The sequence below is a fragment of the Pygocentrus nattereri genome, chromosome 6, assembly GCF_015220715.1.
Source record: "Pygocentrus nattereri isolate fPygNat1 chromosome 6, fPygNat1.pri, whole genome shotgun sequence".
Lineage (NCBI taxonomy): Eukaryota > Metazoa > Chordata > Actinopteri > Characiformes > Serrasalmidae > Pygocentrus > Pygocentrus nattereri.
Genome location: NC_051216.1, coordinates 25899466 through 25913400, shown reverse-complemented (window position 1 = coordinate 25913400; position 13935 = coordinate 25899466). Strand labels below are relative to the sequence as shown.

Below are 13935 nucleotides of genomic sequence, written 5' to 3'. Positions count from 1 at the left end.
CCTCCATGTGCTCATCAGAGGTAGCCTGACTGCCATTAGGTACTGAGATGAGATCCTCAGACCCCTTGTGAGACCATATGCTGGTGTGGTTGGCCCTGGGTTCCTCCTAATGCAGGACAATGCTAGACCTCATGTGGTTGGAGTGTGTCAGCAGTTCCTGCAAGATAAAGGCATTGAAGCTATGGACTGGCCCGCCCGTTCTCCAGACCTGAATCCGATTGAGCACATCTGGGACATCATGTCTCGCTCCATCCACCAACGCCACGTTGCACCACAGACTGTCCAGGAGTTGGCGGATGCTTTTGTCCAGGTCTGGGAGGAGAACCCTCAGGAGACCATCTGCCACCTCATCAGGAGCATGCCCAGGTGTTGTAGGGAGGTCATACAGGCACGTGGAGGCCACACACAATACTGAGCCTCATTTTGACTTGTTTTAAGGACATCACATCAAAGTTGGATCAGCCTGTAGTGTGTTTTTCCACTTTCATTTTGTGTGTGACTCCAAATCCAGGCCTCCACTGGTTAATAAATTTGATTTCCATTGATGATTTTTGTGTGATTTTGTTGTCAGCACATTCAACTTTGTACAGAACAAAGTATTCAATGAGAATATTTCATTCATTCAGATCTAGGATGTGTTATTTGAGTGTTCCCTTTATTTTTTTCAGCAGTGTATATGTCTCCTATGAATAATTTTATATTATATTAAATGGATGTTTGTTTTTACTCATAATGAAGATATTTTTACAGATGTGTGTCCAGAATTGTGTATCCGTGCTAATATCTAAATCCTTTTCCCCTGTATTAGTTGGTATTGATATGGTTGAATTTAAAATACCTATTAGAGCACACAACTTTGATAAGACTTTCTTAGAGCTGTTGATGTGGTTTATATTTATTAGTAATGGGGGGTGGAAAATTAAGGTGGAATAACTCTGAAAGCTTGGTGGTTACTTTTATACTTAGATATGCAATACTTCCTGTGGTAATTTGTAAAGGGTAATTTTGGAGAGCAGCATTCCAGTTCCAGTCACCTATTGGTAATGCTGTTGATTTGTTCCAACAGTGTAATCTGATATATGTGAGAAACTATTAATCAGTTTAATGGTCTCCTTTATTGATGAAGTGGGAGCTTGGAGAAATAGTAGCACATCATCTGCATAGAAACTTATTCTATGAGCAATACTGTGGATTGAAATGACTGTGATTTTATCATTCTGATATAGAACCTTCTACAGCGTAACAGTAATAAAGAGAGTAAAATAAAGTAAGAGAAAGAGAAATAATGAAAAAAAAACAGAGCAAGAAAGAAAATACAGTAAAGAACGAGAGAAAAAAGACAGACAAAAAGAAAGAGCAAGAAAGAAAATATCAACAAAAAAAAAGAAAGAATCTGAGCAAGAGAGACAGAGAGAGAGAGTAATAAAGAAAAACAACACGAATGAAAAGGGAGAGAGAGAGAGAGAGAGAGAGAGAGAGAGAGAGAGAGAGAGAGAGAGAGAGAGAGAGAGAGAGAGCGCAAGACAGAAAAAAGAGAGACAATGAGTGATAGAGAGAGAGAGAGAGATATAACTAGGCTTATTTGGCATTCTGAAGGAAAAATGAATGGGGAAGACCTACAGGTCTGAAGAAAACAAAGCGAGAAAAAGCTAAACAAAAAGGAAGAAAAGGACAGAGGTGACAGACAAAAGAAGGCATAAAGACTCTGAAATGGGGAAAAAAAGGAGAGCCATAAAGGAACGAGCACATTCTACCATATCAGATGAAGGAGAGAAAAAGAAGACTGATGCAGACAGAGGGAGACAGACAGAGCGTGGACAGGGAGAAGTGTCTTTAATGGCAGTCCCATATTGATAGTGAGTGGTGGATAGAGGGGTCCCTGGGGCCTCTCTCTGGGACAGCTCTATTCTCTAACTGCTATTTTGCTTAGCGTTTTCTGTTCAACCTCAGCCTGTCTGTTCATTCAAGGCTTGTCTTCAGAGTGGTAGGTAGAGCTCTACCCATCTACATTGTTTCCATGGAGCTAGTGCTGTCTCCTGGAAACCACCATGTGTCATATGCATTGCTCTCTTACCACACGTAAGTCCATGGAATGCCAACATACTCGAACATAACGCACAACTACAGCATTTTCAGCTCCTGCACAAGTTTCAGACCAGCTTGTTACGTTATTGGAGAACAGCAATGCATAAAATGGAAACAGGCTGTCAACTCATGAGTCAGCTAGTTGCTTCTTAACCACAGCACACCAGTGTTTACCAATGTGAAACAAGACAGAAGCATCTCTCTTAGAAATGTGAGCCCAAAACAGAAATTTTACATTTTTTTACACTGAAATAAAAACCGAGAGAAGCTGATGCTTTATTGGTTCAGTAAATGAGCTATGAGTAAAATCCTGTCATTTCCAAGCATCTCCTTCCACTGTTCTCTCTCCTGGTCTCTCCTTCAAGCACAGCCTTGCACTACTTGTGGGAGGTTTGAACCAGGCCGGTTTTTCTAGCTTGCTGGCACACACTAAACAATCAATAATGACCTGACACCAGACACAGATTATTCAACCTTAAAAATTGTACACATCCCTATTTGACCACTCACCACACTGAAGTCCAGGTTCTGCTCAATCCACTCTTGACCATCTTTAAATTCATCATGCAGTCCCATTATGTAAAGAGTGTCCAAGGCATCTACTATCGTGGCCCCCATTTGGGAATTACCTGCAGGGACAGAACACAGACAGATGTATCAGTATGTACCATAGAAACTAACCAACACTCAGTGTCAAACTGAAGAATCTATCTGGACATACATTCTCCCTGAGGGAGAGAGAAAACCTATGTATTTTTTCCTTGTGCTTTAAGAAATTGGTAGGGGAACCAAAAAAGCTGTATTTAATTATGATGTGACCATTTTTCAACCTCTCTTCATCCATCATGCTGCACCTACATGTTGGTAGTAGGTGGTCAGCAGTAAACTGGATATTCTTTTGCTTTCAATACAGCAGCGACAGTAAATACTGCCATTGGTAGTGGAAACAGCAGCATACCGCAATGGTCAGCGTAACATTCTGTCAAAAGTTCAATTATCCCAATTTCGCCATTCGACTGCAGTGGTGGAATAAACCAGACGTTGATTTTTTTTCAGTATTATAAAAAAAATTTTAAAAATAGGGAGGACAGAGCATCCTCCTTCCTTTTTCCACATTTAATAAACATACACTGCCACCGTTGATTGTATACTGCATACTGCATGTTACCACATTAAATGGCAAAATGTAAACACAGACTCAGAGCTAACCATTTACAACTCTTTAAAAAACAGAACATTTCAGGTTTTCCAATTTTATGAGCCCTTTAATTTGTATTCAAATAATTGTATTTGTATCTTGGCCTTTGCTCACTAAAAACAGCAAGAGACAAATGAGCTCTCTACCAGTCACAGTGCTTTACATTGCTGGAGTGTCTTGGCCAATCACAGCTCCAGGTGAGTGCTTTCTTTCATTTGATGAATCAATGTATTCATCCAATTCAGTAAAAAGTACTGGTTAAAATATTGACAGCGTTCAACCATGTGACATTTCTGATTCAACAATTTATTTTGAAAACATTGCAAAGCAACTCTCAATTGCAATATGCAGCAAAGTATTTACAACACATTTTGTCCATATCTTGTAGCTCTAGCAGCGATCAGTGGTGGGGCTACAGTGGTACACAAAGCTGTAACCACTGCCTCTTGTGAAACAGTCCCAAAATGCAGGTACTGCTCACTGTGCCTTGCCAATTACTAACTGTGGATGCTGTGAGTCAGTGGCTGTGCTTCACTCCCTAATAACCACTCACCTTCAGTAAGGCAAAAAGAACATTACTGAGACACTGGTCTTCATTACTGTGACAGCTGTATCATACTCCCTCTCTCTCAGATACCCACAAAAGACCCACATCTCAGACTATTTTTCAGACCAGCAAATAGAGAATGGGACATTCACACATGCTGGTAGATGCACAGGACAAAGTATATACATAAAAGGTCTTAGATCAGAACATGGCATGCAGAGTTAAGGGGAAGAGCTCTGCTGCTCATAAACCGTGACTGTATTCACTTGGATATGTAAGGATCAGCAATTTTACTGTGAAGCATTTAATATACAAGTGTACTGCCTGCTCAAATACATCTGGATCCTTTTTCCATAGGGTAATAGGGTAACAGTTCCAGTCCAAACAGAGGCCAGATGAAATTCATGCTGCTACAACGCACAGCAGAGTCAGCTGTTGAAAGCTGCAGTGTGGCAGGACGCTCTTAGTCATGTTATGCAGGAACTGCAGTGTTATTATCATTATTGACAGAAGCTCTAAATCACTCTAAAAATACCCAGCAACCTTCAGCCTCTCAGTTCCACTGTGTCCATACTGTACCTGAGCCTAGCACTCAAGAGAAAAAAAAATCCACATGCAACTCTGCAATCCAATCTTCAATCCAAGCACTTTTTCTTTACTGTCATTACTGTCAACTTATTTACAGTACTGTGCAAAAGGCAGAGATCACTCTGCATTCATTTAATCAAAGCGGGCTAGTAAAAGGCCGATATGCTGCAAAAATGTCCTAAAAATATTTAAAAATACAAGACTTTGATGTGGTATAAAAACAGTTATAGTTTCAAATTGTACTTTTTACTCCTCAATATGTGAAAACTAAGCTGCAAAAATAGCCCATTTTGAACTCACAGTTTCTATGACGTCATTGAAACAAACCATTTACACATATAGTCCTATTCAGCCTATAGCAGTTTAGCTCCATCCATTCACGCTAAACTTATAAGGAGTGTTTATACAAAAAGCTTTCTGGGCTTAAAGTGGTAGTTTGAACACAAGGCAACCAATCAGAACAGAGCATTAAATATAGAGCAGTTTGAACATTTATCAGGTCACGTAAAGATGAATAACTGTTGGTACATAATTTCACAACAAATGTCATAAGTGCACCTAAAAAAATAAAATAAAATACAAGAACCTGCACAATAATGGTGATTAAAAGCTAGACAAAACTCCTAACAGTGCAAGACCTGCTTCAGCAGCAAAACTGAGTGAACAAGAGCGAAACTTGCTTTTCTCCCATCCCTCAAGGATGAACACAAAGTACTGTTCATCAGACCTTACACTGTCTGAAAGGATGTGTTGCTGTTAAAGAGTCATTACTGAAGAAAAAAAAAAAAACACAAAAAAGTAGCACATTGGCAAAGCACACAAAGTAGCTGCTGATATTCTCCAAACAATGGATCAGCCACCCCAGAGGTTTCAACATCATTGAATGTGTCTGGGATTACTTGGCTCGCGCAAAGCAAAAAGTGCAACCAACTTCTAAGATGTGGAAAATTACCCCTGCAGATTTCTCTGAAAGAGAGAATGCAAGTCTGAAAAAGTGAAAGCTGCAAAAACACCCCACTGAAAACTAATATTATTCTTAACTGAACCGCCTGAATGATTTTCTGTTAAACATTTGTTCTGCTTGTTTTTCACTGGAACAGAAAAAATAATTAACCCAATGGCAGAGTGGGCAGGATATTAAACAAATGAAGGGTGGTCTCTGACTTCTGCACACTACTATATTCCACTTTTTATTCTCATTCACTCAATCTTTTGTCATCTGATCCAGTATCATCCTGACTAAATGTTTTGAATCTAGAGTTTAATTTCCATTTCATCCCCCAACATCTGTTTCATCCATCGCTCACTCCATTTCTTTCAAGTGTATCCATTCCCCCAGCTCTGGCCTGCTCCCCTGTCTCCCACAGTCCAACTCTGCACACTCGATGACTTCACCTTCCTCTCCTGCTCCAGCCTTTTCCATGTCTTGAGTGCACTTCTGTTCCATCTCTGCCACTCAATATCCTACAAATCAAGCCAATCATACCAAATTAATCTTGACTGGCATTTACACAGGCTAACATTATAGAGGCCAAACACTGCGTGTATGAACAAATTAGATTCAACAAGGTTATATGGGGAACAACAACAACAACAACAGTCGCTGCTCCAGCCTCTCTCCATGTGCGGCCTGCTCCCACCCCCACTACCAACACCCCCTGCCAGCCCTACCTCTGCCAGTTTCATTAAATGACAGCTTTCCGGCTGTTCTAATACGAATGCACACATGGCAACCAGTGTGATGATTGCATTATTCAGACTTCATTTTCTACACTGGCTCATAAATGGTCAGCTTAGGCAAAACGCAAAAAACAGAAAACAAGAGGTTAGATGAGTTGGTCTTGTGAACATGTTGCGTGTTAGGTATGGCAATTTTGTGTCCATGTATTAATGTGAAAAACAGGAATGCTACAGAGCTGCATTGGCCAGCCAAGCTATTAGTCAGTGGTCTCGCTCTCTCTGCCATCTTTTAGGCTGAGATTAATGAGAGTTCCCTCCATTAATAGCGCAAGAGTGGCCACCGTAATTGTGGCCAAACTGACTAGCAGCCACTAAGCCTTTCTGGAAGCTGGGAGGAACGGCCTCTGAGCTCATCATCCAACTAGCTCGTATATGTGAGCTACTGTCTGATAGACTGGAAAAAAAAACTGTAAGAATAATTCGAGTTAGGAACGAGTTCATTCTAGTACAAATGAGATAAAAGTGTCCTTGATCATCTCTGGAATAACAGCTTTAAAGGAAAAAAAAAAAGCCGTTTTCTTACAAGAGTACAAAAGCTCAAACATCTTTGCCTACATTACACAGAGAAAGGAGGCAAAAAAGGCAGGCAATTAAAACATCAGCCCCAATAGAGTCTATATCATGTGGGCTTTGAACTAAAACCAGGGGTGCTAATTGTCTGGTGGCTCTCTTTGTTTGTAGCATTTTTATGAAGGAGTGCTTAAGATGTCCAATTTGTGTTCCATGAATTACACAGGGCTCTTCCAGATTAACACATCTTCAGTACCATTTCCCTCAAATTAGCTCTGGGGTAAAAGGCACAAGCACTGGACCTCTGAGTAAAGTGAAGATTGAGAGGAAAAAAAAAGAGCTCTGAACATGAAATATCAAGAAATTTGTAAAGGCCACTCAGGCCATCAAGCCATTAAATCTTGTGGATAAAATTAAAGGGAAACCATGTCTGTTAAGAAACGTAAGCCTACATAAGGTGTAATGGGTGGTACAGCCAAAGATTTTCACTGTGTAATAAAAATTTATATTTAATTATTGTGTAAATAAATGAATAAATAAATACATTTTAGATGCGTAATTAAACCTTTTTTTGTAGGTTAACAGTGGTTTATTGATCCGGGCAATATTTTGTACAGTAAATGACATTTTTATAGTGCAAAATAGTAAAAACAAAACTGACCAATACACAGATAAACTCATGTTACTGCTTTCCAACACCATCCCTGTAGGCCTGGCAAAAACAGTGCTAAATGTTATTTCACTGAATGTATGAATCTCTACAAGACTGAAGTTGGCAATTTAAATCAGCAGCAATTTGAGTTTTTCACTTTAAATCGCAGAGCACTTACATTCTGGCACATGCACAGGCACCTGAATGTACGTGCTACACCAGTTAATGTGAAAGAGAGTCCACCAACTTCAGCTTCGTCAAATTCATCACCATTTGTTTCATATATGCGTCCCAAACACTCATGCCTCTGACCACCAGACTTGCTGGAGTTTGGAAATGATTAGTTATTCATACTTCAGTACCAGCTGGTCTATAGCGTGTTGCACAGACAAGACCCCAACTGTTGCACCGTTTGATGCAGATGACCGAGTCAGGCAGCTTCTCAGGTGGTACAAGAGGAAAGAAAATTAGCAAATGCTCTGGTGTCTATGCCAGACTAAGGCTAAGGCCAACAGACTAGCCATTCCTTTATGTTCACTGATGGGGGGAAAAAGGTGAATTATCTGTGGCATATCTGCAGCATATCAGTCTGACAAAACTCACACCTCTGGAAGAATTTAAACCGCCCTCTAGTGGGTGTACATGCTCAATACTAACAAAATATGTTTTAGAAAACACATTAAATGCTTTCTTATTAAAATTTTATTTATTAAAAATAGACAAACTCTCTCTAGTAGTAAGTAGTAATTGCCAATTTTGTTGTGGCATCAGATGATTGCTCTCTGTATCCATGCACTGAACTACTGAGCATGACACTAAGGAGCAAAGTTTTTTTCTTATTTCCTGCAGAACTTAGTCCATTGCAACATATAGCATCATAGTGCAGCTACAACAACCTACTGGAAATGGAACTTCGTCGTGTTTGTTTTACAACAAACAAACATTTCCTGTTGGTTTATACAGCATATTTAATAGCAGTGAACATATAAAATTAAAAACCTGTGGCCAGAATTATAGAAACTTGTTTATCATATTGACTGTATTAATAATTAACAAATACACGCTTCAGAAGCAAAAACTAGTCTGGTGTTGCATTTAAACTGTACCAGACAACCCAGAGAGTGATGTGAAGGGATTCTCTTTTTCACTACAGTCAGTCAGACTGAAAATCTTTAATCATTGTTGACAAATTATTTTTTACTGTCAGCACTGCCACTGGTAGTGACGCCATACTTTAATAACACAGTCATAACAACAGGCTACAAGGAAATGTGTATGAGTTCTAGAGAAAAGTTGTCACTTGCCTTCATTAACTATCACAATGGTAATATTAACACTGCAGTTGTTGAATTCTGACAAAATCTTATTGGATGCAGTTAGTTCTGTGTCTGACACAACACACTGGATTCTGTGCAGGAAAGTGAAAAGTAGCTGTTTTGTTATTAATGGTTAATTGAGTCTTCTTTCAGTTGCTCCCTTTAGGGGTCGCCACAGCGGATCATCTCCCTCCATCCATTGCCTCCTCACCTTTCACACCAACCATCTCCATGTCCACCTTCACTACATCCATAAACCTTTTCTGAGGTCTACCTCTTCTCCTTCTACTCGGCAGCTCCATCTCCAACATTCTTTGACCAATATATCCACTATTCCTCCTCAACACATGTCCAAACCATCTCAACCTGGCCTCTCTGGCTTTATCTCCAAACTGCTCCACCTTCACTGTCCCTCTGATCTGCTCATTTCTAATCTTGTCCATCCTTGTCACTCCCAACGATAATCTCAGCATCTTCATCTCTGCCAGCTCCAGCTCAGCCTCCTGTCTTTTAGACAGAGCCAATATTAATTATTATAATTAATTATTAATAATCATTAATAATTAATGATAATAATAATGTTATTATTATTATTATTATACAGAATTAATGGTTAATTGAGTATCTGTGCAAATTCAACTATTCTTTTCATTGATAAAAGATGATAAAAGTAAAAACCCAAAAAAAATCTCTAAGAAATGTGTCCCTTCAGGCCATAAACTGCATTTTTAGAGGCCAAAATGTAAAACGTCATGGTCAGAGGCACTGGGCAACACATGATGGTATCTCACAGGAATGGTCAGTGAGTGCGTAGTCACACACAAAATCTATGGAGCCAATGATGAAAGGTTATCATACTCCTCCAGAGAATGTGAAGCTGTCAGAGAATGTGAATACAGAGCAAAGCTCTTTAAAATGCATGCGTTTTGGGTGATTACATCTTGGACATCATGAGGGCTGTGGACAGACAAGGTTCACTTTTTCGCCAAGCCAGTTAACTTCTCTGATGGCCTTGAAATGAAAATCCAACATTAATTTCAAGCTTCAATGCCATGGACACTCAGGATATTAGATGATAACACTTTAAGGTCACGTACTACGTTTCCACAAAGAAACTTTAAAAAGCACTTGGGCGAGAAAAAAAAAAAAAATATATCAGTCAAAGTAGCACGAAGAACATGCAATGGAAAAAGGAGGGGAAAAAAAAAACAGTGCAGTCAAAATTCATTATAGTCTATACATAATTCCACGACTCCAGTTAACTCTACATCATGGCCATTCTTCTCCAGTAGTTATGCACTCTCATATTCTGTCCACTTATTGGGGCCCACATAAATTGACTCTGCAATAAAATTTCAGCCGTACTTCCCTCCATCTACTTGGAGGCTATTTAATACAGCCTGAGCCATTAATTATCTATTCAAGAGAGAATTCCAAAATCAGTGGAGTGTAAGACCAGAAACGGAGATGGATGTGTGTGAGTGAGTGAGAGAGAAAAAGCAACTAGATGTGCAATTTATTGTGAAGGAGAAAGATGAAAAAAAAAAGAGATGGGGAGAAAACTGGGAATAAAAGAAAGAGGGGATGTGAATTTCTTATGTACAGTGCATGAATATTAATTTTGAATATCAGAAATGGAAGTGTGGCACATAAGCATTTATTTCTGCTTTTCACACTCCAGCTAACATCCATTCTCACATCTACTCTCTCAGGTACATCTGAGGGAGGAACTCGTTCTCTCTGGACAGAACGGAGAACAGCCTTCATCTGCCAAACAGCCTAGATAGTCTCAGCATCCTCCATAATTAATCCTACAAGGAGATTAAAAAAAAACAGTTACTTGAGTCTAGCGTATATTATCAAATACAAATGATATCAAAACACATCAAAAACACTCATTCCTCGCTTTCTCTTTCCGTGCTGGCAGTGTGATGCGAGTGTGTGATGTGTGTGGTGTTTGCTGTATGCTGAGCTTGCTGTCAGTTACTGTTAAGTGGCTGATTAATATTTACTGAGCTTCAGCACTTTGATGAATTACCAGAGCAGCAATGCTGAGGGACAGGACTCCTCTCACACACACACCCATACAACAGGACAGGACCAAAAGACCTGGGGCTATTTAACACTCCACACACACCCCAAACTCTGGTCATCGCTGTGGAGGTGTTTTGAAGATACTTTCATGATCTAATAAGGAATGCACAAAGGGGACAATTTACCAGAAATGCAAGGTCACGATACGTCAACTTGTTTTCAGGATGCATAATGTGCTACAATATTATTTTTTCTGACATCTGATAAACTGGAAGAGACAAAGTCCTGCCACAAATGCTATCAAATCCAATGATTTGCATTCAACATATTCACATATTGAGCTGCACTAAACCAAATTAAACAGGACCATTTCTACTCTCTTTGTAATGAAAAATGGAGTCAGGAAGTGTTGCAAGTTCTGAAAGTATGCACAATATACTCAGACAAGCATATTGTGACTGATGGTGCTGTAATTTATCACACTAACAAAAAATACTGTCATATTTCCCACCCTCATCTACATCAAGTCATTTCAAAAATACTGTAATTATTAGAGAGGTGCACATGAACGACGAAATTAAGATTTTTGGGCACATTGTTAAAAAAATTCATGGAATCTGCAGATATTTATATTGTAAGTTGTTTGTATTTAAGCGATGCAAGCAGCCACATGTGATAGTTAATTTAAACTTATTCACACACAAAAAAGACCAAGTGTAATTCAATGCTTCAAAGGATAAAACACATCCACCGCACTTCATTCTTTTTCCAGTAATGCAAAATCACATTTTTGACCAAAAAGAAAAAAAAAATGAAAAAGAAATAAACAGGAAAACAAAAAAAGAGCAACCATTTGTCCCCCAGCCTGCCCATTCTGCTTCCAAAACAAATAAACTTGAAAGCACGTCATCCTTACAATTTCTGAACTCAGGCACCTACAAGGAGGACCATTTCCCTTTGGGGCAAAGCTGTTTATATGTCACAGCAATACAACACTAACAAACTTTAATATTTAAAAATATATAACATTTGATTTTGCTCTTTTCAGAGTGAGTTTTAGGTAGCAAACATTTCCATCTGCTCTGTAGGAATGCTGATACAACTTCAAACTTTACCCTGCTATCCTGCTAGTTAACAAGCTCAAGGCTACACAGCTAGCCACAACAAAAAGGAAACCCATCAAACCCATCTTATAGCAAACAAAGTAATTATTTACAAAATAAATGTGTTATACTTCTCAATAGGGCTGGGCAATAAAACAATAACAATAACTGATAACTTTCCTCAATAGAAATATTTTAAAATGTGTGATAAATGTTTGATATAATAGCCGATTCTCACATTTCCACATTCCAGCGACAGCCCTGGTGGTGTTTTCTACTGTGAGAAAAGCGGCAGATGTCTCCATGAAAGGGCACGTGTCAGAGATTTTCAACATGATTTGAGGAGGGAGTAGGTGGGGACTAAAATGGGTAGCCAGCATTTCACAAAGGCAGCTAGACTACTCAAAACCCAGGGTACAACATCTGAAACACTGGGTTACACCTTGCCTGTTTGAGTGCAGTGATCTGCGATTTGTTCTTCTGCGACCACATGTGAGTGCTAAGTGGCATGCACCTGTACTGGCCTAGAGTGAACTCTCTTCTATCCCAACATCCTAACAAGCTTTAGCAGCGTTAAACCACGTCTGCTCCAGCCAAAGGTGGGCTGTGTTGCGGTGCTCAGTCATCTTAGTATTTGTGCATTCCCAAGCAACACACATGAAAGAAAGAAGTGGATTCATGCGAGTACAGCACTGATTTAAATCAAAGTAAACTGAAAATGTTGTGTGTGTGCCTTGGGAGAGTGGGAGAAAGCTAACTTGGGACTGGCCAATCAATGGCCAATTTGGCTCAGATCCATCCATAAAAATACATAAACAGAGCAGCACTAGCCCAAATCTATATCCTACTCCTCTCCTTCTCCTTCACAGTCATCCATCTTTGTCCATTTACTTCTCTTTCTCCTTTATGTGCATTTACAGTGAACTGAGCAGTTCTACTCATGCCATTTCCCGCCTGAGGTTGGCAATGGCCCACCGTTATAAGTGTAATCCGGACAGATTGCTGAGAATGAGGCAGAAGATGCAGAGGAGTGGGGAGAAAATCTGAAGCTCTGTTGGGAAAGCTTTCTCTTTTTGTTGCTCTCAGTAGGCTCTTCAAACCTGGCAATACGCCAGTCCAAAGTATGGCCTCAGAGAACTTAAAAAGGGAGCAAGAAATAAACAAAGTCACTTCTAATCAGGCCTATTCGTCTTTCTACACACATGCACACACAAATACACAGACACACACAGACTAAACCCTACGGAGTTTTAAGCGTAAATCCCTCCAAACTGACACATTCAATACGAAGAGGAAGGTCTGAACAGTGCAGCAGAGAGGGGAGAGATCAGGGTAACACATATAACAGCTACACAGGCTTGGTGTGATATTGCACACGCACTCCTCCTCTCCTCAGGAGAGATGAAATGGGCTGACATATTGGATGTGTCTGCTCATTCTGGAAAGCTGTGTATTAGCGGGGACCAAAACTGCACTAAGTGAGAATGTAATATGGCGCTTCTTCAGTTCTGTGGCACTCTGATTCATATAGCAGAGCTAACTGCTGCAAACACACACTCGCACACTTCTCATATACACCCAGAAACCACAGAGCCCCATTCATCTCCCTGTGGGCATCAGACATGCCACTGGTCCAAACCACTCACACACCACAACAGGGCAAACTTCTGCAGCCTCACACTGTCTGTGCTACAGCCGCCACATCTACACGGTCCTGAATGATCCTTTCCTTCCTTAAATTTCCTTACTGACAGTAGCTCAGAGATTAACTTCGGGAATATCTCAGTCATTTCTAATATCAAACTACTACACGCTAGATAGCGCTTCAGGGGGCACGTCACATATTTACAATTCATCTTTAAATCCGGCTTGTGAATCATTTTTTTTATTTCTCTGCGACTAAATATTTACATCAGATATTTAGATTTGCTTTGCTACTACTGCTACTGCTACTACTACTACTACTACTACTACTACTACTACTACTACTACTACTGCATTACTACTGATTCTTCTACTACTACTTCTACTACTGCTGCTTCTTCTACTGTTGCTACTCCTTCTTCGACTTCTACTACTGCTGCTGCTTTGTCTACTACTACTACTACTACTACTACTACTACTTCTTCTTCTTCTACCACTACTACTACTTCTAATACTAC

General features: G+C 39.7%; 1 protein-coding gene across 2 annotated transcripts in view; it reads right to left on the bottom strand.

Annotated features, from left to right (window-relative positions):
• Nucleotides 1–13935, bottom strand: part of man1a2 (mannosidase, alpha, class 1A, member 2) — a 145776-nt gene that overhangs the window by 41521 nt on the left and 90320 nt on the right. For both annotated transcript variants that reach the window (XM_017722152.1, XM_017722153.1), the window contains one exon: nucleotides 2596–2714. In XM_017722152.1, the coding sequence (XP_017577641.1) occupies nucleotides 2596–2714 (119 nt within the window). The remainder of the gene's footprint in view (nucleotides 1–2595; nucleotides 2715–13935) is intronic.